This window comes from Schistocerca americana, chromosome 1, assembly GCF_021461395.2.
Source record: "Schistocerca americana isolate TAMUIC-IGC-003095 chromosome 1, iqSchAmer2.1, whole genome shotgun sequence".
Taxonomy (NCBI): domain Eukaryota; kingdom Metazoa; phylum Arthropoda; class Insecta; order Orthoptera; family Acrididae; genus Schistocerca; species Schistocerca americana.
In genome coordinates this window covers 545,160,700-545,188,504 of record NC_060119.1, presented here as the reverse complement: position 1 = coordinate 545,188,504, position 27,805 = coordinate 545,160,700, and the positions used below count along the sequence as shown (strand labels likewise).

Sequence of the window (27,805 nt, the reverse complement as noted above, 5' to 3'; positions counted from 1 at the left end):
CAAACATAGAGTCGGTTCTCTAATCTTTTGGGGGTAAGATGTAAACCTCTACTCTTGCCAACTTCCTTGAATTGATGCCTTGTTTAAATTTCTACCAGTAGCTCAGTTGACATAGTAATAACCTCACATAGGTAGTGTTCTAAATTGATAAAAAAAAAAAGCATCTCTCTAAACACATGACACAGAGCATACCAAAACATTTGTGCACTTTTGTTTCGTACCAGACTTCACTTCACAGCAAGCAAACCACTGATATGGAACAGGAAATAATAAAATGTTGTAAACTAAAATTTGCAGACAAGTGTTACATGCATAGCCCAACAATAAATTGGTAGTTTAGTGTCCTCTAACTGTTATGAATGCAATGACAACGTATTGAAACATTCATGGAAAATTTCAAATGAACGGGTATTAAATCTGTATATAGAGTTTATCTAGAGCTGTGGACACATTTCATGCACACTATTCAGTTTCAATATCCCACTATGCAATAATTATAATAATAATAATAATGATAATGATAATAATAAGATAATACTGCCAAAACAGTAACACAATAAGTAGTAAGTTATGTGTAAATTGAAGATCATGCTTCACATTATTTATGTTATACAGCAGTATAATCATGAAGTAATGTATATGACTTACTGTTGTTGTTCTGCTACTAGTTGAACTTTCCCTTGGGCTAGCTTGTTCCCATTTTTTGAATAATTATTTTTTTCTTTGGATATGAAAAAACTTGCACTTTCAGTCATGTTGAAGAATTTCCTGTACACCTGGTCACACAACATATGGAAGGTATTTTGTCCATTATGACCACAAATTTGACCTGCACACCACATGAATAACATAAAATAATTTCAAAACAGTCACTGTGTAACTTTCATGTGTTCCCTACTCAGCATAATGCTACACCATACTAGTTGTTTGCTGCTGTTATGATCCACCACACTGTTTGTTTGTAAGCAGTGCACAGGTGTCCTTAAGCTATGTGGTTTTGCTTCCATGGGACATTCCAGAGAAAATTTTTGTCTCTATTACTTTTGCCATCCAGAGTGAAATACTGGGTTCTGTGGCTAAAAAAGTTTTGAGCCATTTGCGTATTTTCAAAACAGTGCCATATGCTTGGAGCTTTTTATGTGTCGAGGGACAGTCTGCCTATTGACCTGAATCCAAGGTTCACAGGATATTGCATATGAAAAGGGCAAACTGTGTTTTGCACAGGTGATGCTTTCTAAATTCACACTAATTTATAGATAAAATTTGAACTGTCTTTCTGGAATTACGTGTGTGTGTGTGTGTGTGTGTGTGTGTGTGTGTGTGTGTGTGTGTGTGTGGTGTTAAAAATGTCTGGCTTATTAAAAATCTCATTACAATTACAATATAATTTAAGTATCTAATCAATATTAAAAATATGAATTTGGTAAATACTTTTATTTCGATCTAGCCAATACGTTTTGAGAGATCACATTAACATTTGTATCATTTGATAAGGCAGAAAACATTTTGTGTTGCATGTGGCATGTTGCACTGCTAACTTCTTAAAACTTCAGCTATTGGCATTGATTTGCAATTATTGCAAGTTGTAATAGACTTGTTAATATTTTCTGAATGAAATGTGTAATGCCTGAATATTTCAGCCAATCGGCAACCACCTTCTAAACAAGAGATAACTGAAAGTGCTCTCTGATTCAACAGCTCGCAAGATGAATGTACACATGTAGCCAATATTTTTCCATTCCAAAGAAATGTTATAGTTATAATATATTTTGTTATTGTAGTTGTGTAATCATTGTGTTTATAGTTTCTTGCACTGTTGTAGTTTGAGGCTCGTGCTTCTGTAGACAGATTTGAGCATGTCCTGGTGTAATTAGTGTAACTAATAGCCTTAAACATATAAACAATCATGTTAATTTACATTCTCTCACTACTTTATTCAACTTCAATTGCAAAATGCACAATATTTTGTGTGTTATCTTGTTAGTTGTGAAAAGATCACTGAAGAAATGTACCTGTTTTGTCTACATGGGGTGGTCTCTTGTTCTTCTTTCATGCTTGTTCCTTTTTGAGAGTAGACATATTTAGTAAGTCTGAATATAATAAGTGTTCTGCTAGTTTTGTTATTGTATATTTGACTGAGATTGTAATGACAGCTAATTTTTAAAGAAAGTGAATTATTTGGTATTATACTTTCATAGTGTTTATGTTGAAATATCACACCGTGTAAATTGTTATTTTTTGTCTTCTGTATTCAGTGTGCTGCTCAAAAATATGCTGTGTTTATTATTATGTTTCGTTCGCATATTGTGTTTTTCTGTTGTTTTTCCTGAATGGCCTCCATATCATATACATTGCCAGCTGTTAAGTGTTATATAGTGTAAAACTGAATCCAAAGCCCCACATATTTTGTCAGTAATGTGATAATGTTCTTTTCTATTCATTCATACCATCATTATTGCTGTTAATGTTGTGCCATCACAGAGTTCTCTCAAAATTAATGAATTTTTGGCAGCTTATATTTTGCTAGTTTTCTGCTGTCGTGTGATATGTGACTGTAAAGTGACATATCAGACATGAAGGATCACTTACCAAATTGGATATGACAAGAAGGCCAATAGTAAGACGACATTCCAGATTTTGAAGCCAGGTATTTCAGTTCCGGAAGTGGAAGAGGTGTGTCCCCTTTCATTTACAATTTCTTCCTTTGTGTTTTGACTACATACACATTGCTCTTCATTCTTTCAGCCCTATAACACATAAGCAGGATTAACTTAATCATTTTGTTGCTATTTTTCTGTTATCATGGGCAGGGGGTTGTGATGTTTCGGTAAACAATATATAAGTTTCATTCTTTTGTTGAAGTTTTTCAGGCCGAAAATTTCATAATCTAATTGTAGCTGTTGCCTTTTGCTGAACCATATGTGTTTATGGTCAGTTTGAGCATCAAATTGTAGTATATTGTTTGCTTCTAAAAGTTTCCCTGTTTTGTGGTTCACTTATCTTTTATACCACTCTCTTGATTGCTGGTATTTCGTGCATATTTTGAAACTTTCATTTTTGCCTAACAGAGAGCTTTATGTTCTGTTAATCTCTGTTATACTTAAATGTTGTCTTATGGCTAGGTCCCATGTATTTAATATAACCTTATCACTGTATGTGATGTGATCTAAGTTAAACTTTTTGTTTTTCATTGTATTACTTGTCCAGAAATTCTGGAATTTTGTTTGTTTTATATCTGCGTTATCTTGTTCCAGCAATAATAGGCACAAAAAACTGTATCTGTATGTATTATTTTTGTTCACTTCAACTGTATTTTATTTTCTGAAACGTACAATCAGCAGACATTCTTAAAGTTATGCTTATTAGTATTGCTTGTTCTTTCACTGTCTTGTGTGTGATTTGTGGAATATTTAAACATACAGCATTCAGTATTAAAAAATATCGTTGAGTGAGTTGAATAGTTTATACATAGCAACATTGTTTTTTGGTTCATAATTTTAATCAACATTTCGCTTTCACTATCAGTAAGTAAAGTAAATAGTTTGATAGTATTGATACTAACTTACATTGCTCATTATTCAATTTCATTCCTCAGCTGAGTGAGAGGCTACATTGGTTTTTGAATACCACAGTTTCCCAGGAATTGAATTTTCCTTTGTCCTTGTGTTTTGCTGATCTGAATGTGACTTTCAGAGTGGTGCTCTGAATATCGTTGCATGTTCATTTGTATGAGCTTTAAAAGTAGAATCTCACCTCTTTTGTCAGATTTTTCCTTGCCTTATATCATCAAGATGTGACAAATCATCCTGTGTCATCCCCTTTAAAGATACAGCTATTGTTGCTTTGTTGTGAGAGTGTTGATTCTGTGCAGATTGAAGGTAATTGATGAAAAAGCATGCAAAAATACTTAGTTGGTATTTATCAGAGTTGTGTAGTAAAAGAGATGTTCAGCTTTCACTGGCATCTTCAGAACATATGTAAATATTGATCTTGTACACAAATCATGCAAAACAGTATTGTATATTCCGTCCCGATGCACCGTTGCCTTTAGTGCTGACTTTCTTTGTTGATATATGTTCAGGACAGAAACTAATGCAGTCTTCCGTGACAGTGATGTAAGGGTACAGTTAAATATTTACGCTGTTTAAATAGTTTATTATAGAAATACATGAAATGTGCTCCTAAATGGTGCTGGAGTAATTCCAGAATATAAAATAAGCTTTAAAGAATTGTCTGTTATAGAGACTTTACTGTAGTAGCTGCAATGTGTCACAGATACTGTTGAACCTTTGATTCAGTAACCAGATTATGATCATATTGTGTATTTCTTGTTTTCTTTATTAAGCAAATATATTATTTTTTTCATTTCTGAGTTTTATTATTTTATTTTAATTACCCAGAACACGCTCCTTTATTTCCCATTCCAATGCTGAAGACTATATGTTTAAGTGTGTACAGATATTGCCACTTGATTGACGAATACAAACTTACCAGAAAGACAATAGCTAATGATTGTGAATATAGGTTGTTAACAGGGCAGTGATAGTTGAAGTACTAATTAAATCCTATTATTCATGCACACAAATATGATTTTAACCACTTAATTGCTATTTTAATCTCCTTGTTAGTTACTTTATCGGTGTTATCCAGTTCTTGCACTATTGGAAATCTGTATAGTTTAAAAAGACATTTCCTTACTATCTGCAGAATAGTCAAATGAAAACCACAAAGTTCGGGAGTGGCTTTCCATGTTGATATTGTACAATTTCAAACATATCTTTGCCTCACTTGTTCTGTGACATCATCCAACACTCTCACTTCCACAAATTTGATTGATGACTGGTAAGTGTAAAAGTAACAACTCACTGTGTAGTTTAGGTGTTGTATGGTCAATAGATATAAATGAGACTGAAAATATTTCAAGGCTTTGGGACTATTTCCTCCCTCAGAGCTAACTAGTAAACAGTTTGCTGTTGTGGTCTTCAGTCCCAAGACAGGCCTCTTCTTCTTTGCATAACTACTGCAACCTACATCCATTTGAACCTACTCACTGTATTCATCACTTGATCATGCTTTACAGTTTTTACTCTCTGTGCTTCCCTCCATTACCAAATTGATGATTCCCTAATGCTGTATTAACCAATCCCTTGTTTAAGTTATGTTGTGCCATAAACATTTTTTTCCGCAATTTGGTTCAATATCCCACCATTAGTTACTCGATGTATCCATCTAATCTTCAGCATTTTCTGTAGCACCGCATTTGAAAATCTATTCTCCTTGTGTCTGAACTGTTGATCATTCATACAAGTCATTTTCATTCAGTTGTAAGTTCAGATGAATATCTTCAGAAACTAATTCCTAACACATCAGTTTATATTAGATTCAACAGATTCCTCCTTTTAATATTTATTTTTCTTGTTCTAGTCAGGCGTTCATTTTGTATCATCTTGCTTTGACAATCATCAGTCATTTTTCTGCTCAGAAAGCAAAACTCACCAAGTACTTATAGTGTCTCATTTTCTAACCCAATTCCCTCAGCACGCACAGTATACACATACATATATACAACTGCACATCTTCATTGTCCTGATCGACTATATTGCCCTGGCACTACAGCTGGACAGGACTCACAGTCTGTGTGCGTGGCTGTGTATTCTGTACTAGCTAGCTCTCAAAATGAGCTTCCTTCGAAAGCTTAACAGTATTTTCAGTCTTCTTATGTGCTTATTGGCCGCACAACAACTCAACTGTACAGTGAATTAATTTCACTCATTTCATAATTTATATTCCACCCAAGAATTTCCATTATTGTAATTACATTGATAATTCACACTTCTGTGGTGTAACTTGACTCAGAGGCAGCCTGTTTAAAACCTGATTATGTAAAAATTTCTGACCTCCATCTTTTGGACAGGGGAGGGGGGGGGGGGGGGGTGGGAAGATCTCATAGAATAAAGGCAAGTAACACTATTGATGATCAGCCTTCTGGGTCAGGATATTAATCTCAATGCCTTCTTTCGAACTATTTGAGAGGAGTAGGCTAAGTACCAGCACTGAGTTTCACCCTCTCCCTTCCATTATCGTCATCTGCATCAGTGAGGCCAACAAGACAAACACAAAATTGCTTATTGCAAACATTATAGCCCTTTAAATGAAATAGTTACAGTTGGCACTCTCAAGCAATGTCAACTACAAAAGGCCTTTTTCTGTTGTATCTGTACCACATTTAAAAGAAATGCCTGCTGAGATGATCTCTACCATACAGGGTTCAAAAATCCCATTGAATATGCAGAATTTGTTTCTTCATATGAAAATGCACAGCAAATCTGTTTAGAATCGGTAAAAGCATCTGTTATAGAACAGTATAAAAGCCATCACTTTTTGGTACTATGAATTGGTACAATTCTATTATGTGTGAGAAAATGTGTTGTATTTTGTTGTAAAAATGCATGATAACAAGCTTTATTAATCTCCACAGTTCATTTATATTCAGTTAGGTAGTTGTAAAGCTGTTTAATAAAGTATCCAATACATTGTTTGAGGAAAATACTATTCAAGGATTGTAATGACATGGTAGTTAAGACTGTAATTGTTATTAGTGCTTACTATTTATGAAGCCAATGTTAATGAGTTTGTTACACTTTCTTTTACTTTGGAGAATAAACAGGTGTAGATAATAGTACATTACTAAACAATGGCATGGGAGTTGGGTACTGGACTTGGATTTGGGAGAACCGAGGTTCAAATCTCTCTGTGTGCATCCAGATTCAGGTTTTCTCGTGGTTTCCCTAAATTGATTACAGTGAATGTCAGAGTAGTTCCTTTGAAAAGAAGGGCTGATTTCCTTGCCCTCTCAGAGTGTTTGCCTTATCTCTGGTGACCTCATTGTCAACAACACATTGAACCCTAACCCTCTAACTGCACACTGACTATTGTGCTTCTTTACTCACAAATATAGCAAGCTCCTGAATATCTTGAGTTAATACGAAACTGAGACTTCACAAATAACTGAAAAGCACAGATAATCCCAAATACTATGTTCTTACTGCAGCCTGCTTTTTCCTATATGTATAAATGTGTAAAAAATCATATTTGAAAGCCCACTGCATTATTTGTGCAATACACACAGGAAACTGATGTCTTATTTACAAAAAGGCACTTAAGACACACTGTAATTCATTTTTTAACTCACTTGCAGTTCACATTCAGAAAATACTGTCCATTTTCTTCTGTCTTGCTTCACTTGTTTTTCCTGACAAAGGTTCTCATTCTCCTGAGAGTCAAAAAATTAGCACAGTCAGAAGAAATTTTTGTGCATACTCTGATAACAGATTATTGCATTTCAGTGCTTTGGTGTGCCTAATAAAAGGTTCCTTAATCACCTCATCTTTGCTGCCTTTCTGTACCAAATGCACTTTGTTCCCTATATTGTGCCTCTTTGTTGCTCTCATCTCAGTTCACAGGTATTGCTGTTAAATCACTCATGGATGTTTTTTCTCATCTGTGTCTTCACATCCAGAAATTTTTATTATAAACTAAAGAACTATAGTAGTGGAAATCAGTGTAAAGGTGGGGTTCTGTGAAAGCAATAGTACAATGTCTGAAGCGTATATGTATCGAATTCACTATGAAAGTAGTAGATACATATAAGACATAAACAGCTGTAACAGAACTAAAAAGTTTCTTTCATAACACAAATAATAATATAAGGAGCTTGGATCTCCTGGATGGGAACTGGTATAAAGGACTCAGTGTCCAGTTGTGTTATTTCATTGTTATTACATTGTCAATCCTCCTAATTGCCTCAAAACAAATCTCCTAATTACCTAAAAAATCCTCTTCGGCATAGATTTCATTAGGGTGTATAGTTTCAGCAGTGAAATTGTCGCCCACTCTTCGTATATTGCTCTTTTCAGCTCATGCACAGCCTCAAATTACCTTTCATTACAATAAACATACCTTGCAAGTGTATTGAGCTTCAAGTCTAGGCTATGTGCACACCAGGGCAAGACATCTATATCTTTACATTCGAACCACTTTTTGATTGTAACAGAACCATACACAGATGCTTTACTGTGTTAAAACATTAGACTTTTATCCCCTGGATCCTCATACATTCTAATCAATCCTGTTTCTGCATTTCGTTGTACATAGGGTTCACTCTAGTGTTCAGCCAACCAATGCGTAATTTACCTTCAGCGCAGCAGGCTGCCAAAATAATAACACTTTCACATTTAAATTACTCCTCATTCTTACCTGCTGCTCTGTTCTTTGAAAAAAAAATCCAATAATATTGAAATCCATCCTGGCCATCTAAATTAAACGTCTTCTCATCATTGAACATCACTTTATCCCATTCTGAAGTTCATGATATATGTTTTTCAGTAAACTTAAATCAAGCCTGTTTATATTTGGGTTTTAATGTGGGTTTCTGCACTTGTTTCTTGTGTCATGTGGCAAAATTTGTTGTACATGTCTGGCAGTTACTGGTAACTGTAAATCAGCAACAAGTTGAGAAGAATAATGGCTTGTGGCTCTGGATTTGTGCAAAAATAACTCTTTCTATGCCTCAGATAGTTTTCTACTTTGGCCACATTTTCCGTTCTGTCCACATGGTGTGCTTAGTCTGACAAAATTATCAATCAGTGTACTTGATCTCAATATAATGGAAGGAAACATTCCACGTGGGAAAAATTATATATAAAAACAAAGATGAGGTGACTTACCGAACAAAAGCGCTGGCAGGTCGATAGACACACAAACAAACACAAACACACACACAAAATTCAAGCTTTCGCAACAAACTGTTGCCTCATCAGGAAAGAGGGAAGGAGAGGGGAAGACGAAAGGAAGTGGGTTTTAAGGGAGAGGGTAAGGAGTCATTCCAATCCCGGGAGCGGAAAGACTTACCTTAGGGGGAAAAAAGGACAGGTATACACTCGCACACACGCACATATCCATCCACACATACAGACACAAGTCTGTATGTGTGGATGGATATGTGCGTGTGTGCGAGTGTATACCTGTCCTTTTTTCCCCCTAAGGTAAGTCTTTCCGCTCCCGGGATTGGAATGACTCCTTACCCTCTCCCTTAAAACCCACTTCCTTTCGTCTTCCCCTCTCCTTCCCTCTTTCCTGATGAGGCAACAGTTTGTTGCGAAAGCTTGAATTTTGTGTGTGTGTTTGTGTTTGTTTGTGTGTCTATCGACCTGCCAGCGCTTTTGTTCGGTAAGTCACCTCATCTTTGTTTTTATATATAGTGTACTTGATCTGTTCTTTTTCTTGGCAATTTGATGATTAGAGAGTCCCGTTTCCTTGTATGTAGCATTTTTTTTCTTTTTCATCACCATGATAATTGTTTTCTGCACGGAATTGTCACAGTCATGGTTTATGTGCACAACATTCACTGTCACTAATGGTGTCTGTTTCCTGTCTGCAGTAAAGGCATGTATGCACACATTAACACCAAACAGAGCTGACTGTCTTTATACTGAGCTCCATCTTCTACCACCAATTGTTGATGTCTTGTTACACACTCTACTACTGACACCAATTCAATACCATTTGACTCCACATATTGTCATACTGGATTTCATACTGTTGCATACACATTGTGCACAGCTATTCCAACCAACAAAGTTAATTTTCCTGCAAATATCCATGCCTTTGTACTGATATCCACTACTGTATTTATAAGAGAATACTACCCCACCCCCTTTTTTTTCCTTCTCTCTCTCTCTCTCCTTTTTTTTAAAAAAAAAAAGAAAAAATAGATGAATAATTCACACGCTGAATAATCTGCACCCAGATAATTAGAAGTTTGCTGTCTGTCATTTCTGAAAATTATATTAAATTGACTTGACCATCCATTTAAATTAGTCACAAATAGGCATTAAACTTTGTGAATAAGAGATTATTTCTGATGAAGAGTGGTGGCAGTAGTAGTAGTAGTAGTAGTAGTAGTTTGTGGTGGGAAGTAGAACACTGTGTTCTTATTTTTAAACTTACATAAATCATTAGAAAATGAAAATATATTTTATAAAGGCATTGTGCTTGCCAAAATCAAACAGTAACCACAACTGGTAACAGAAATTATTTACTTTGTGGGAAAAAAACACTGACGACTAAAGTTGTACTTTGACACTTTGGTGAATGGTAGTGTAGAGTATGGTCCTGATGTCAAGCAAAGGGGTTATCCAGAATACAAAAGTAGAAACAGCCCAAAATATTCCAGAAGTCCTTATATTTTCACATTAACTTTTGCACACCTTAAGTTATCTTTCCATGTAATCGTCACTAATAATGTTTATTTCAGCATCATTGAACTATGTGCTCCTTCAGTCAGTTTATTAGACTCCTATGACCTTTATTGCTGCCTGCCAATGTCCCCCCCCCCCCCCCCCCCCACCATCCACCCCTACCTCCCACACATTTTCTATTCTATCCAGGTGTAGTTTCAGGCTCTGAAATAAGTAACTACTAAAAGTTAATAAGTGCCAGAGCTATAGTGCACAATAGTTGTTTCAGAAAACTTCTAACTCAAAGGACTGTTTCGCCATGAATACACACAAATTTTGTCATCCAGTTAAGTTTGTGTAATAACACACCTCAGTGTTTGACTTCAGAAATGTGATACAGCTATTGTTGCATATTATAGAAGCTATTCAAATTGCTAATGTGCCCTCATTGAGAAGTTATCATTTCCTGACTCAAAAAATGGTTGCTATAATTCTCTGTATTGAGGTTAGTTTGTAATTTTTTGTTGTTATGTGAGTGTTGCATAGACTTAAGTTTGTGATGGCAACCTTCAAATGTTTCATCATCTGATTTGATATGATCCAAGAAATTGCATTTCTATTTCCTCAGATCATTGTAATTTAGAAATAACTTTTTAATTGCTGCAGTGCCAGAACTGAAGTCTCCTTAATATGGTATGATAGCCAGACCTAAAGAGAACAACAGTACTGATGACAATGTATGAATGCTGAACAACCTGAGACTTGCACTCCTTTTATTTTATGAATGGTTCAAGGGAATGAAAGGAGAATTTTGGAAAGCGAAAGTAGGCAAGATGAAATATAATTTTGTTGTATGTTTAATATTTGTAACTTTTGTGTAAATTAAAATATTAAAACAAGTATACCATTTTTCTAAAATGGTGCAGTATACTTTTTAATGTCATTCAGAAGCTCCTGAAAAGGTAAATACGATGATATTCATGCTAAGCTTCATTGTTCTATACAGCAAGAAGATAGACCTATGCCCCTAAGGTAAATGAACTTTATACAATGTGGGTACAGAGTCAACTATGATTGTTGTAAATGGACTGTGAGCTAACTTCTAGTGTATCAGAAGATGCTTAGGGAAGCTATTTCAAGTGAGTGTAGATGCTCATTTTTAACTGAAAAGATTTCGACAAACAAGTAAACAATAGGAGCACCATTTCTTGGATATTTTTGTGACAAAATTCCAATTCCAAGATTAACAAGTGTTATACCATGGTACTCGTGTACCAAATGCCATAAGAAAGTACATCTGGCTATAAAGAAAACCACACTTATTTCAGTATCTCAGTTGATACAAGCGTTAAGAATAGTACCTGTGTAGCAAAAGTATATGCCCCTCTGCCTTTTATCACATGACAGAACCTCATTTCAATATCCTGAACTATTCATAAAATAAAAATGGATCAAAGTTTGTTGATTCTCCCATTATAGCAGAATTTTTGTCCTCCAAAACACTGAAGGACATGTAATGCTTGGTGTGCCTTTGGATGATTTCTTGTAAATGAAAAGTGTTCTTTCTTTTACAGAACTTCTAGGTGAACATCTTATGTCACTAACAATGTCAGAAGTGCAGCAAAATGCCCATGTCACACTGTAATAGAAAACAGCCAACACCTAGTGTAACTACTTGCACCATATGTGCAGCAGACAATTGAATCAGGAATAAATAGTTACTATTCTACTATAAATGGTGCTGTAAGGTCCTTCGTGAATGACAGGTAATGGAAGGAGTATAGCAGAGATGTTGAGTGGTTGACGGGCACATCACTCACATATCCTCCGCCCCCCCCCCCCCCTCTCTTTCTCTCTCTCTCTCTCTCTCTCTCTCTCTCTCTCACTCTCACTCTCTCTCTCTCTCTCTAAAAATAAAGATGCTGTTACTTACCAAACGAAAGCGTTGGTATGTTGATAGGAGACAAAAAACTTATAGAATTACATGGAAGAAGTACAATAAAAATACTGATACAGCAAAATTAAACCATGCATCACAGTAATCAAACCTGAAATATTACATGCAAGAAACACTAATCAATTTGTGCCAAGGGAGAATGTCATTGAAATGATGAAAAAGCTGAAGTGGCTGAAGCCTGATGATATTGTCTCCTATCAACATACCAACGCTTTCGTATGATAAGTAACAGCATCTTTATTTTTAGATATATTTTTCCCACGTGGAATGTTTCCCTCTATTATATATAATCATCAGGCTTCAGCCACTTCAGGTTTTTAATCATTTCAATGACATTCTCCCTTGGGACAAATATCCAGTCAACACAAACTGGTACAAAAAATTTCCTTAGTATTTCCCTGTCCTCTTTTTCTGTGTCTAGTTAGTAATCTACCTACATTGATTAGTGTTTCTTGCATGTAATATTTCAGGTTTGACTACTGTGATGCATGGTTTAATTTTGCTGTATCAGTATTTTTATTGTACTTCTTCCATGTAATTCTATAAGTTTTTTCTAATTTAATGATTCTCTCTTTGTTTCCTGTATGACTTATTCCTGATGGTTGGATGACTTATCATGAGTATTTAAATTTGGATACTTTGGTATTTTGCCAAATTATGTAACTGTGTGTTATCCATATAGGTCTCTAGCAGAACCGTCATCTAGAACAAGTTTGAAAAGTATTGGGGATAGTCGATCTCCCACACAAGTCGCTTTGGAATTTTACTTTTGAACTGGTACCAGTTAACGTTTGTTTAATTGACTGTCTTGTCTTTTGATCCACTTTAAAATATTCTTGTATATTAAACAGTGTGCATCTGTCTATTGAAACATATGCTTTTTTGAACTCATTAATATCTGACATGTACAGTAAGGGTCCTAACATGCTTTCCTGTGGCATGCCTGAAGTTACTTCTGCTTCTGTTTATGTCTGTCCATTCAAGGTAACATACTGTGTCCTCTGTACCGAGAAATCATCAGTCCAGTCACAAATTTCATTTGATTCCCATTATGATGATACTTTCATTGATAAGCATTAGTGTGACACTGAGTTACATGTTTTGCAGAATGTGTTCTTGAGTTCTAAAGCAATGCGATATATGATACTCAGTGGTAGGTTTGTGGATCACTTGTGTTACACTTAGTACAGTGTGTTTCAGTATTCCTATTACAGGCTTCTTGGAGTTGTGGAGGGGAATTAGCATATCAAGTTTTGATAAGGAACCCATGTTCAGAAGTGTACCATTTTGATATAAAATAAGTTTGAAGTCTGATTCACTCTCAAATCTCCCTCTTCATAGTGTGGTACACATCGGTAGAGCTGCACAAAATGCATGTATCAAGAAAGATTTTACAGATTTCCCCATTTCATTACATAGTCTGGCTACAGCAACGGCTGTGAGCAACTGGTGTGTACAAACTAAGAGGATTAATTGTGGTCCTCCACAAATGTGCACAGGGTTTTGTGGACATGTGCATGAAAGCATGTGTTGCAGATACACCGTGTCCAATGAATAGTGAGATCATGACAAGAAGCACGTCATGTAGAGCATGCAGGTCAGAGCTCATTGTTTCCATGTTGTGCGTACCATGAAGTGGGAGATTTAAAGTTATTCAAACTTATTTGATATCCAAACAGTACTTTTCCACACGAGTTCCTTATCAAAAATTTATCTACTATCCCTTCCACAACCTTGTACAGACAGGTGTGACGTGTGCTTTCTTGTAAATGTGGGAACACAGTTTTAATTTGAGGGATCTACAGTCTATTATAGTCAAAGAAGGTGCTATCCTTGTTGCAAATTCAGTATAGATTCTAATGGGGATGCTATTGGGCCCTGAAACATTGTTTAATTTTAGTGATTTCAGCTGTTGCTCAATATTGCTGACATGTGATTCATCTTGACAGCGGTGTGAGAATTAGACTAGGGTTGTACGCCTATATCTTCCTTCATAAAGGAATATTTTGTATCACATTTCAGCACTTCATATTTTGTTTTGTTGCCCGAAGTTCCAGTTCTTGTGTCGCCCACGAGTGTCTGGACTCTAACTTTGATCGCGTTGACAGCCTTTACATATGACCAGAATTGGTTAGGAGGTTGTGAGAGGTCTTCCAAAAGTGTCTGCTATGATAGTTGTTGAAGGCATCACACAGTAATCTTCTGACATTTAAATTCTTTTGTGTAGCATCTTTTTATCTAACCATTGTTTTACACCATTTGTGCAGATTAATTAGAAGTTTCTTTCCAGGGACTGTATATCGATTATCCCTACCACCATGAACTATGCTACTGGGTACGTATTAATCCAGTACTTGGTCAGCTGTTGTTCAAAGTTGAGCTTTGGTCCCTCTACGTGCTCATGTCCAGAGCTAAAGGTTTTTAGTTCTTCCTTGAAACATGACACTACTGCCTCTTTATGCAATTAACTGAGCATGTAAATTGTCCTCTTTGTTTTAGATGTTGTTTATGCTTTGGTAATCTACATCTACAGCTACATCATACACTGAAAGCCACCTAATGCTATGTGGTGGAGGTTACTTTTGGTTCCACTATCTGATTCCTCCAATCCTGTTCCACTCGCAAATAGTACGTGGGAAGAATGATTGCCAGTAAGCCTCTGTATTGGCTCTAATTCCTCAAATTTTCTCCTCATGGTCAATATACAAGATGTATATGGGGGGAAGTAATAAGTTGTCTGACTCCTGAGAAGTTCCGCCCTGAAATTTCTTCAATAGTAAATCTCTCCATGATACACAATGCCTCTCTTGTAATGTCTGCCAGTGGAGTTCGTTTAGCATCTCCGTAATGCTCTCTCGCCAACTAAATGATCGCATGACGAAACGTGCCGCTCTTCGTTAGATCTTCTCTATCTCCTCTATCAGTCCTACCTGATAGGGATCCCAGATAGATGAACGAGACTCAAGAATTGGGTGAACAAGTGCCTTTTAAGCCACTTCTTTCGTGGATGAGTTACATTTCCTTAAGATTCTTCCGATGAATCAGAGTCTGGTGTCTGCTTTTCCCACTAACTGTTTTATATGGTCATTCCACTTAGGTCGCTCTGGATAGTTACATCTAGATATTTTATGGCAGACACTGTTTCCGGTTGTTTGTCATCAATAGTGTAGCTGTATAGTAGTGGATCTCTTTTCCTATGAATGCGCAGTATGTTACATTTATTTATGGTCAGGGTCAACTGCCAGAGTCTGCACAATTCATCAATTCTCTGCAGGTCGTTCCGTAAATTCTTACTATCTTCTGGCATTGCTACTTTGGTATAAACAACTGCATCATCTGTGAATATCCTTAAAGAGCATCCGCCGCTTTCTACCAGATCATTTATATATATTGTAAACAGCAACAGTCCTATCACACTTCCCTGTGGTACTCCGGATATTAACTTTACATCTGTTGATTTAGTTCCGTTGAGAGTGACATGTTGAGCTCTGTCTGCAAGAAAGTCATGAATCTAATTGCAGATCTGTTCCAATACTCCCTAAGCTTGTATTTTTCTCATTAAGTGGCAATGCAGGACGGTGTCAAATACCTTACTGAAATCGAGGAACAGGGCAACAACCTGAGCGCCGTTGTCCACTGCGCTGTGGATCTCATGGAGGAACAGAGTGACCTGAGTTTCGCGGGATCACTGTTTGCGTAATCCATATTGATTTTTATAGAGGAGATGTTCATTTTCGAAGAATGTCATAATTCTTGAGCCTAAAACATGTTCCATAATTCTACACCCCTGTGGTTCTGGGGATTAGAATAGGCTTGAGGTATTCCTGCCTGTCATAAGGGGTGACTAACAGTAGTCTCACACATTTCGGCCTTTATGTGATGGTTCACTGTAGGGTTTGACCTCCATTTTCAAAATTTTGCTGCAGAGCTAGCCAATTGGGGAAGGACACTTTACATAGTGCATCGTGTCCATTGTTCCGTTAGATCTTTAGCCCACTTTCTCATCGTTGTATTGCAGTCCAGCTCACTCTCCATCTCTTGGGCGAGGACACCTTCCTGGGTGCGTTTTCCACCATGCACTATGCAGTGTCACTTTATGCGCCAACGATGACCATGGACTTCTTTGCACCTCATATCCAGCACAGTAGCCAGTCTGTTGTGGTGGGGCTGCCTCCTGACAACACAGGGTTTGCTTTGCTGATGCCTGCGCCGTTAACTCCCCATGTATGCCAAGGAGTAGATGCCTGTCACCCCGGGGCATCGAGACTCTTGGCAAAGGCCATCCTGCCAGTTGGCTTTTGCTGTGGCTAGGTGGCACCTGTCGGGAGGGCCTCTGGTGGGAGTGGGTGGCATCAGGGTGGATGACGCGCGATGAAGCATACCACACCATCACTTGCTGGTGATCAGATACCAGCAGTCTCTAAGTGTTCCAAGTCTCAGTACAATGCAAGAAAGTATGACCCTAAATCATTCCCCTCCCTGGCCGCATCATGGGAGGAACTTCAGACTAAGGATGGCCATGAACCTTATCCCCCCCGGTACCTCGTATGAACGAGAACTGATGGGGACTCCTTTGTTTCAATGAAGCCACAGTTTTTTGTAGAGCATTTAGAGGACAAGTTTGGGGAGATGGAGGGCTTGTCCAAAACGCACTCTGTGCCAGTCTTAATAAAAACAGCATCCTCTGCCCAGTCACGGGCTTTACTCACTTGTAACAAGTTTGGGGATGTTTCTGTTACAACCATGCCACATAGTTTAAATGTGGTCCAGGGTATTATATTCCACAGAGACCTGCTTTTGCAGTCTGATGACGAGCTGCACACCAGTTTAGAGCGACGAGATGTTCATTTCGTGCAGCGCGTCAGTGGGGTCCGAGGGATAATAAGGTTGTCACCGTTGCCTTCATCTTGGCCGTCGAGGGTGACACCCAATACTGCGGAGAGCATCATTCACCTTGCTCACCAGACTGCAGGATTTTACAGAAAGAGAGGTAAACCATGTAATACAAGACCCTGAACCGACTGCCCTACACTGAGGTTAAGAGAAAATATGAGTGCCCACATCCTGTGGCTATGACCTCCTCATACGCCAACGCTACAAGAACAGTTGTAGCCCCATCAGTTCCGCAATTTCTGGTTGGCTCTCAGAGTCAGAAGGTTACACCTGCCCCCTTGATGGTGGGGGGGCAATTCCCCCCCCCCCCCCTCCCCCATTGCGCCCGCACCACATACTTCAGGAGCACTGCCCCCTCCCCCCCCCCCCCCCAACCATAGGGGACACCAGTCCCCACTTCTCAGCCGGAGAAGCGAAAGTCTTCTTCGGCTCCTCTCTCCAGGAAGGGATCCCTTGGCTCACTCCCTTCCCAGGTTTCTGCTAGAGGGAAAGATGACGCCCACCAGTGGCTGAAGTGCCCAAAAGCAACTGGTTGTAGGGCTTCATGATCCTCCTCGGTCCTGGAGACTGAATCAGTGAAGCCCTCCCAGCCAGAGAAACCCAAGGAGCAGTGAGAAAAGTCCAAAACGAAGACCCCTAAGACCAAGGAAATTGTGGTGGCACCCACACCACTGCTACCTATAAGCTCTGGTGCAGTGGCATCTTTCCATCGCATTGGCGGCAGAGCACCATCATTCCCGTGCTTATCCCGGTAAAAACCCGCTTGATGTGGATAGCTATCGGACCATCAGCCTCACCAATGTTCTTTGTAAGCTGCTGGAACGTTTCCATCGCATTGGCGGCAGAGCACCATCATTCCGGTGCTTATCCCGGTAAAAACCCGCTTGATGTGGATAGCTATTGGACCATCAGCCTCACCAATGTTCTTTGTAAGCTGCTGGAATGTATGGTGTGTCAGTGGTTGGGATGGGTCCTGGAGTCGTGGGGCCTACTGGCTCCATGTCAGGATGGCTTCTGCCAGGGTAGCTCTACCACTGATAATCTTGTGTTCCTCGAGTCTGTCACCTGAACTGGTTGCCGTCTTTTTTGATTTACGAAAAGTGTATGGCACCACCTGATGACATCATATCCTTGCCACATTATGCGAGTGGGGTCTCCAAGACTCGCTCCCAATTTTGATTCAAAATTCCCTGTACCTTCGTACTTTCTGTGTTCAAGTTGGTGCCTTCCATAGTTCGCCCCATATCCAGTAGGATGGGTTCCCGCAGGGCTCCATATTGAGTGTATCTCTATTTTTAGTGGCCATTAATGGTCTAGCAGCAGCTGTAGGGCCGTCCGTCTCACCTTCTCTGTATGCAGATGTTTTCTGCATTTCGTACTGCTCCACCAGTACTGGTGTTGCTGAACAGCACCTACAGGGAGCCATCCACAAGGCGCAGTCATGGGCTCTAGCACACAATTTCCAGTTTTTGGCCGCAAAGTCTTGTGTTATGCACTTCTGCTGCATCATACCGTTCATATGGAACCAGAACTTAATCTTTGATGATCCACTCACTGTAGTGGAGACATATCGATTCTTAGGACTGGTTTTCGATGCCCGATTGACTTGGCTTCCTCACCTTCGTCAGCTTCAGCGGAAATGCTGACAGCACCTCAATGCCCTCCACTGCCTGAGCAACACCAACTGGGGTGCAGATCACTCTACACTGCTGCAGCTCTACAGAGCCCTTGTTCAATCCCGCCTCGACTATCTATGGGAGTCAGGTTTATGGTTCAACGGCACCCTCAGCATTGCATTTACTCAACCCAGTGCACCACTGTGGCGTTCGCCTAGTGAGAGGAACTTTTTGGACAAGTTTTTTGACCAGCATCGTGGAGGAGGACGGAGACCCTCCATTGCACGTTAGGTGTGCACAATTGCTCTCCAGTTATGTTGCAGACGTTCATAGTTCTCCTGCACATCCAAATTACCTTCTCCTTTTCCCGCCCACGGCGGTTCATCTCTCTCATCGGTGGCCCAGGTCAGGGTTACAATTGCAGTTCGTGTGCGATCCCTTCTCTCCGAACTGGAGTCCTTGCCTCTACCACCTGTATTTGAGGTTCATTCAAGTACACCTTAATGGTTTACACCTAGGCCGTGGCTTCGCCTGGACCTTTCACATTGCCCTAAGGACTCAGTTAACCCTGCGACTCTCCGCTGTCACTTCCTCTCGATTCTCAACATGTACCGGGGCCACGAAGTGGTTTACACCAATGGCTCGATGACTCATGGTCATGTTGGCTTTGCCTATGTTCACGGAGGACATATAGAAGAGCACTCCTTGCCAGATGGCTGCAGTGTTTTCACTGCAGAGCTGTTGGCCATATCTTGTGCTCTTGAGCACATCCGCTCATGCCCAGGCAAGTGATTTCTCCTGTGTACTGACTCCTTGAGCAGCCTACAAGTTATCGGCCAGCGCTACCCTCATCATCCTTTGGTAGCGACCATCCAGAAGTCCATCTATGCCCAAGGTTATGTCGGAATCCCAGGTAATGAACTTGTTGACAGGCTGGCCATGCAGAAACTGCTTATGGAGATCGACTTCTCTGAAACTGGCATGCGTTCAATATTACACCGCAGGGTTTTGCAGCTTTGGGAGACGGAACGGCATAACCTCAGTATGCACAACTAGCTGCATGCCATTAACGAAATTATGAGTGTGTGGTAGAACTCTGTGCGCACCTCTCGCAGGGACTCTGTGGTTCTCTGTTGGTTCCGCATCGGCCATACGTGGCTGATGCATGGTTACCTCCTCCGTCGTGAGGACCCACCTGGGTGTCACTGTGGCTCACAAATGACGCTCGTACATGTCTTGCTGGACTGCCCACTTTTAGAGACTCTACGGCAGACTTTTTACTTTCCCAGCACCCTGCCTTCTGTGTTGGGAAACAATGCCTCAACAGCAGCTTTAGTTTTACGTTTTATTTGTGAGGGTAAGTTTTATCATTTGCTCTAAGTTTGAGCACGTGGGGGTTTTAATGTGTTGCAGAGTGGCTTTTCCTTTTTATTTTCATGGTCAGCCTGCCATGGTAACATTCTTTCTTGTTTTAACCTCTTCTACCTGTTTCTTGCTTCTTTGTGGTTTTCTTGTCCCCTTTTGTCCATTTAAGTGTTTGTTGCCCTTCAGTCATTGTTGTAGTTTTCCTTTCATCCTGTTTTGTGTTGTCTCGTTGTCTTATTTTCACCCTTGTGGCATTGTTTGCTTCAGAACAAGGGACCTATGACCTCGTAGTTTGGTCCCTTCCCCCCTCTTTTAAACCAACCAACCATAATTCTACAACCGATTGATATTAAACGATATAGTTCTATAATTGTGAGAATCTGTCTTATGGCCTTTCTTAAAAATGGGAATGACCTGCCTTTTTTTCCAGTCATTACGATACCTTTTGTCGCTCAAGCGAACTTTGATAAATTACTGCTAGAAAGGGAGCAAGTTCTTTTGCATAATCCTTATAGAATCTTACAGGTATCTCATGTGGTCCTGAAGCTAGTGATTGTAGCTACTTTTCAATTCCGCAACCGGTTATCTCAATATCTGCAATTTTGACATTCGCACGATGATTGAAAGGAGCAACAGTGTTATGATCTTCCACGTTGAAACAACTTCGGAAGACCGAATTCAGTATTTAGGCTTCTCTCTGTTATCTTCCATTTCGGTGCTGGTGTGGTAGGGTTTTTGCTCAGATTGGTTGACAACAACTTACTTTTAAAATCATTGAATGGTTCTCTCATTGCTCTCCTTACACTCAATTTTGCTTTGTTCAGCTTTTGTTTGTCAGATAGGTTTTTACTTTTCTTGAATCTGAGATGAAGTGCTCTTTGTTTACGTAGTGCTTTTCTAACATGGCTATTAAACCATAGTGGATCTTTCCCGTCCCTTAAAACCTTACTCGGAACATATTTGTCTAGGGCATATTGAACGATACCTTTGAATTTTTTCAGTTCGTTCTCCACATCTTTGCCCTCATCACCGAATATTTGATGCCGACTGCTGAGATATTCTGAAATTTGTATCCTGTCACCCTTGCTGAGCAAATATATCTTCCTACCTTTCTTAACATTCCTTGTAGGGCGTGTCGTCATAGGTGCTGTCACGGCCTTATGATCACTGATACCTTCCTCTACAGTAACTGATTCGATAAGTTCATGTCTGTCTGTTGCCATAAGGTCTAAGACGTTATGCTCACGAGTTGGTTTTCTAATTATCTGCTCAAGGTAATTTTCAGAAAAGACATCCAGAACAATGCCACACAATTCCCTGTCACTGGCACCAGTTTTGATGGCATAACGCTTCCCCTCTATACCTGGCAAGTTGAAGTCACTCCCTATTACAATGGTATGATCAGGAAAATTACTAATGATATTCTGCAAGTTCTACCTGAAATCCTCTACAACTACAGATCCTGATGCAGGTGGTCTATAAAAGCATCTGATCACCATTTTTGATCGTTCTTTGATACTCAATTTCACCCAGATTAATTCACATTCAGAATCAGTGATAACCTCGCCAGATTTTATCGAATTTTTTACTGCAATAAACACGCTGCCACCATTGGCGATTAACCTATCCTTAAGATAAACATTCCAGTCTGAGCATAGGATTTCATTGTCACTGACGTCAGGATTTTGTTGTCATTGATGTCTGGCTTCAACCAGCTTTCTGTTCACAATACTATATGTGCATTATAACCGTCAGTAAGTGATACTAATTCCGGGACCTTTCCTTGGATGCTTCTTCAGTTTACTAAAATCATATTAATCTTTTCTATCTCTGATCTGCAAGGACCAAGATTCTCTGAGGTCGCTGTGGCTGATTTAACAGGCAAATAATCTTTGCTCCCAAGGGAGGTGTCCTCTAACCTAAAAAAGCCCTATGTGCACACCACATGTCCTCTGCTACCTTAGTAGTCGCTTCTTGCGTGTAGTGCATGCCTGACCTATTAAGGGGAATCCTACAATTCTCAACCCGATAGCAGAGGTCTAGAAGTTCGCATCCGATACTGTTGCAGAGCTCTCTGAGCCTCTGGTTTAGACCTTCCAATCTGCTCCAAACCAGAGGACCACGATGAACCCTGGGTACAATGCTACAGATAGACAGCTTAACCTGCACCCTGTGTGCATTGCTAGCTGCCTTCACCAAGTCAGTCAGCCGCTGAAAGGAGCAGAGGACGACATCAGAAACAAAGCAGCAGGTGCCATTCATGCCAACATGTGCCACTACATGCAGCCAGTTGCACCCAGTGCACTCTTAGCCGCTGGCAGGGCCTCCTCCACATCGCAGATGAGACCTCCCAGCAAACAAACTGAATGCACACTGGAGTTCTTTCCCACCTTGTCTGCTATCTCTCTGAGGGGCTCCATCACCTGCCTAACATTGGAACCCCCAATTACTAGCATACCCACCCTCTGCAATTGTATGAACTGGGCAGGAAAATCGACCACTGGCCCAACAGGAGAGGCAACCCGTGCTGGCTCAGTTATCATCATTGTTGCTACAACTGCGTGATGGTTACTGCCATCTCTTTCAACATGGACATCTTCAAAGAGGTCAGGTATGTTTGTTGCCATTAAAAGTTATATATTTCTGTCTTGAGTGGAATTCTGAGCAATCGGTTCTAAGCAATTTTCGGAGAAGGCACTTACTATTGCTAAGTGAGATTTATTGCCATGCTCATTATTTACAGAGCTTCAACTACCCTCATCAGTTGGTGGTTATCTAATGATGACAATAAGATTGGGTAACGTAAAAATAGTGAGCTGAGGTTTTCTCTATAGTTTTCTGTCAAAGCTGGGTGTGAATCTGGTGGTCAATAGATGGACCCAGTTATAAAATTGTGTCTACCCTTGTTGCTGACTCTTCCCCAAACAATTTTGCGGTTGGCTTCTGTTTTCTGTCATGGAGGATATGAGTTTCTTATCTATTGCAACTATTACATCCTTCCATTTCCCATTGGTCTAGCCTATCGGTATACATGTATATTTAGCTCAAAAATCTCACTGCTGCCAATTTCAGGTTTTAGCCAGCTTTCTGTAGTATTGTGCGAGCTCTACTGCTGTTTGGGCATGCTTCAGACCCTGGTAGTTTATTATAAATGCTTCAGTAGTTGATCACTAGCATTTCTGTCCTGAGAATTCAGAAATATAATTTCATTTTAGGAATTTAATGTAAAATATGTATCACAATGACGCTGATAAAGGTTTTGTTGGTGGTAGGGGAACATTCTTTATGCAAAAATCCAACTGGTATTCCAAAATTGGACCATTTATTGTAATTCACTTATATTGTTATTAAACTACACTACAGGTTGGTCCCTCTCATCCTGGGATCAGAATGACTTACCTTTCATTTCTTACATTACTCACTCTACCCCACCCTCTTTCCCTAGGGAAGAATTCATAGTTCCAAAATCTAGGATAATGCCATCTCTTAATTTTATGCATATCCATTGGCGGTATTAAACACTTTGCCTCTTGAAGGTAAGTGACAGCCAGTCGTTCTGTCTTGTATTCATTATTTTTCATGCTAGGATTTTCCTTTGATATAAATAGAGAATCGACACAGTTTAAAGTTGCTAGAAAGTGCTTTGTGTAGATATTAGTTTCCAGCCTTTTGAAGATAAAAAATCCATTGTGTTAAGATTATAATAATTTGTGTATTTATTTTGTTTTAAACCATTATTAATCATAAGGAGCTGGACAAACATGATTTCCACTTGTTTATTTTTCTTGACAGGTCTGTAAATACTTCTATCATTTGAAATTTCATTTGTAACTTGTCCTGTCCTAATTTCTTGTTTTTCACTCTATTCTAGTGTTGTTAGTTACTAAGTTTGCTAAATTTTTAGCTGTAATATAAAGGAATATAATTGTAGCTAATAATAAAATGTAAATCATATACAGTGCACCATGAACTTTTACTAATCCTGATATAACAAAGAAATGGACAGAATAATTGAACATGCTTGAAATAATGCATGCTGGTTACTGATTGTTGACAATGAGTTGGGCTTTGACCAAAAATTTCTATGCCATGTGCAATGCATGAAATAATTAGCTGGTCTCATTTACCTCTTAAAATAATTCTTATTTAATTTTGATGATACATATTGATCACAAACAAAGTAAACAATAAAACATAAGAATGACTCCATGCACCTTGTGGGATCAGTTTTCACCTTTTGGACATGGCAGTCAGCATGATAACAAGGCCATGGCCAAAATCCTTCCCTTTCTGTATGCAACTGAAATTGTGTGTTGATAGATTTCTCTACTCTAACCACCCTTCCTTTCATACTTTTGAGACATAATTACAGAAGAAACATAAATCTGACAAAATTATATGATTTCTTACCTAAATAATAGTAATATATTGGTAATAACATATACTAGACTTAGATGTAACATAGGGTTTTGAAGAAGTCACATCAAGGGTTTTATTGTGTGCTTATTTGCTGAGAAAGGAAGTATTAAAGTTATAAATGAAAAATATGTCACAAAAGAAAGATTTTTTAAAAATTATATTTGTTTTGTAAATAATGGAAATTCATTTAAAAGAAAACAAGAAATTAGGAGTGACAAGTGTATAACAAAAGGTATGACAAGATAAAAAATAATATTTGGTAAATATTACTTGATCTTGCTTCTCTTATGTAATGTCAGTCATGTTATGGGCTTTTGTGTTAAAATTAATCTTTACCATTTTAGCTTATTATTCCAGCCTACATGTGAATCTCATAATGCAAGGTGGAAACTGAGTTTTTCCCTTCATGTTTTCCCTGTGTGTCTCATTATCATATACTTCCCTTTCTCATAGGGGATTAATTGTGTAAAAATCTAAAGACTCAAAAATTCAGTCCTTTTTTTAAACGTCTGTGTCATTTAAGTTGGCTTGTTTCAGTTGCTGGTATAAAAATTATCCTCTGCAGCCTCAATTATAATTTATTAAACATGAAACCGACTACCTACTACATGCAGAATGTAATTTGGCACCACACACAGGGGTGGTGAGAGCAACTGTTAACAGACTTTGTCTGTTCCCCTGTTCACAGCATCCTCCACGCAGTATGCCAAGTTATATTGTTCATGTAGTACAGCATTTTCCCCTTTAAGACAGTTTATCAGCACCAGTTGATGTTTTTACATATGGCAGGTATTGTGAACTATGTCAACAATACATTCTATTGTCATCTGAACATGGAGTGTGTATTTTTATTTCACAAACACATGCTTGTAGATATAACAGTGATAATTATAAATAGTCATTATGTTTTGGATAAATAAATGTTTCAGTTCATCGAGACGAGCAAGAAATAATAGAGCTGGTACCAAACATCATACTTAATCCAGGATTTTATGACGGTGATGCCCGGACAGAAGAAATAGAGCCTGATGAAAATTCCAATAATCAAGCTACTACAAGAATAAATAACAACACCATTGTACGTCCCATAAGGGTTTGATAGTAGAATTGACTTTCAACAGTTTTCTCTGTCCTCTCAGAATGAAAAGTTCTGTGAAGTGACTCATACTGAAATTTAATAAAAATTATATCAGGTATATTATATTGGCTCAAAATTGTGTTGCCATTCAGGGAGACTTGGTTGTCATTAAGATTTGATTCTCATAACTGTTTTGAAAGTGTTTACACTGAATGGCCCATATTGGCAGCTGCATTACTCTAAATTTTGTTATAAAGGTTTACAGTAATGTTGAAAGTTCTGAAAGAAATTTCAGCAAAAATGAAATATAATCTGTCATATGTGCCTGCTAATGATCAGACCATGTGTGAAATACCAGAAGATCTTGTGTTGTCTTTATTAAATGGTCCAAAAAAAAACTTAGACTAGTGCAAAGTTTGGGTGTAAGTACTGTGTTGAAAAGCTATTTATCACACATTGAAAATTAATATTTCTTTACCATTTTCTGTACGGTTTTGCAACAGTGCAGTGTGCCTTAAAAAGGCAAATTATCAAAGAATTGTTGTAAGACTATTCTTATGTTCTGTTCCTTTTTTTGGGGCAGTGTGGCATTCAGAAGAAGTCAATTGTGGCAAGAACAATGTGTAACACTCCATATTTTTCACTTAATGTATATTTGGAATGAGTAATCTTAGGTATTTAACTCTAAAATTTGCTATTGTAGCAGGTACAATGCAGTGTTGATGCGCACTGCTGTCACATGTAATCTGTGTTCTCAATTGTACTCGCACTCATATGGTTGTCTTTGGAAAACTTATTGTGTTGTGATCTAGAATGTGGTTGTGATATAATGCAATTTGCACTTAGACATATAGTCCATCTTCCAATTTGTGTGTCCTAATATTTGTGCATTTATTGCCTCTTGTACTGTTATTGTGTTTTTAATTGTTATTGTTTCATACCAATGATATTTCATAATTTTTACATCTTTGTACATGACAGCAAAATATTTTACATGTGTTCACCAGATACAAGTTTCTGGAATATTGTGTGTAATTGAGGAGAGCGCCACGAGATCTTGACAGGGTGAGCTAATAAACAGGTATTAGATAAATGGAGCATCAGTAGAGCTAAATTCATCAGTAAATGGCATTTATGTTCCTTGGCATGTTTGGGAGGGGGAAATGGGAGGGTCATTGGTGTGTAATATTGAAGGGTCCTGATCAGTTCAAAGTTTATGCTAGGAGTGGTGTCTTTCTGTTCTCTGACATGGTATTTTATAAAAAAAAAAAAATGTATTTTTACGTAGTCATACCACATAAGTACTGATCTCCGTGACACATTCAGTAGTGCTTTCAATTGAATGTTATTAATAGGTGCCTTGAATCAGAACATTTATATGTATGAACGGTTCCTTACCATCAATGTGTATCACCAGTTGAAATGTAGCTAGCTAGCACTGTTACAAAGATCCCTGTTTTTTATGCATAGTGTGTGACACATCTGTACTTTTATATGACATAGAAATGAGTGTGTGCTAGATATATCATTCTGCTGTGTAATATTGTGTACTTGCATACAAAGCATTCAGTTATAGTACACATTTATCCTCCCAACCTACATGTTGATGTTCTTGTTGAAATCCTGCATAATTAAGATAAACGGCTATTTTATTCTGAAAAAAGATGATTTGAATTTCATGTGAAAATTGGCTTTTGTGAAGCTGTCTGTCGTGTGATAACTGTATTAGTGCCTGTTACCCATAATTTGTGAAATGAAATGTATGTAACTAGAAATTAGTTTGCAAAATTGTTTAGTAATTATAAAATACATGTGCTGTGTGTGTTTAGCAACTTAGTGTCAGACATTAGCTTGTGATTAGATTGTGATTGGCAAAAAAAAGTTGCACTTTGTGTCAGTAGTGGATTAGTTTCTGGCTATATGTCACTGGGAGGAAAAACAAATAATCATTTTGATTAAAAGACTGAATGAGAGCAGGGCAGTTGCTACAGGGATAAGAAAATTTACAGCCCTTTTAAATGTTGGTTGTGCATTATTGATTAGCATTAGACATGTCAAATGTTTGACTAGGTTCTCATGATCAGGCAGTAGTTAAGCAATGAGAGATGTAGGCTGATGCAAGTGTGAAGGAGAAGAGCTATAAAATATAATATTAATAGCAATGAAATAATATAGGGTGCACATATATTGCAGCAGTTTTAAGTCGAGAAGTGTGCTGTACCTGATATATTACACTTGA

At 38.4% G+C, this 27,805-nt stretch overlaps 1 protein-coding gene across 3 annotated transcripts in view; it reads left to right on the top strand.

The window, feature by feature from the left end:
- LOC124605800 (protein turtle homolog A) overlaps positions 1–25,650 on the top strand; it is a 113,845-nt gene extending 88,195 nt beyond the window's left edge. The window contains exon 6 of one of the 3 annotated variants that reach the window (XM_047137719.1): positions 25,418–25,650. In XM_047137719.1, the coding sequence (XP_046993675.1) occupies positions 25,418–25,587 (170 nt within the window). In that variant the 3' untranslated portion in view covers positions 25,588–25,650. Of the gene's footprint in view, positions 1–1,640; positions 4,366–25,417 lie in introns of those variants that run through there. The other 2 variants (XM_047137729.1, XM_047137737.1) reach the window with 2 other exon arrangements.
- The last annotated feature ends 2,155 nt before the right edge of the window (positions 25,651–27,805 follow it).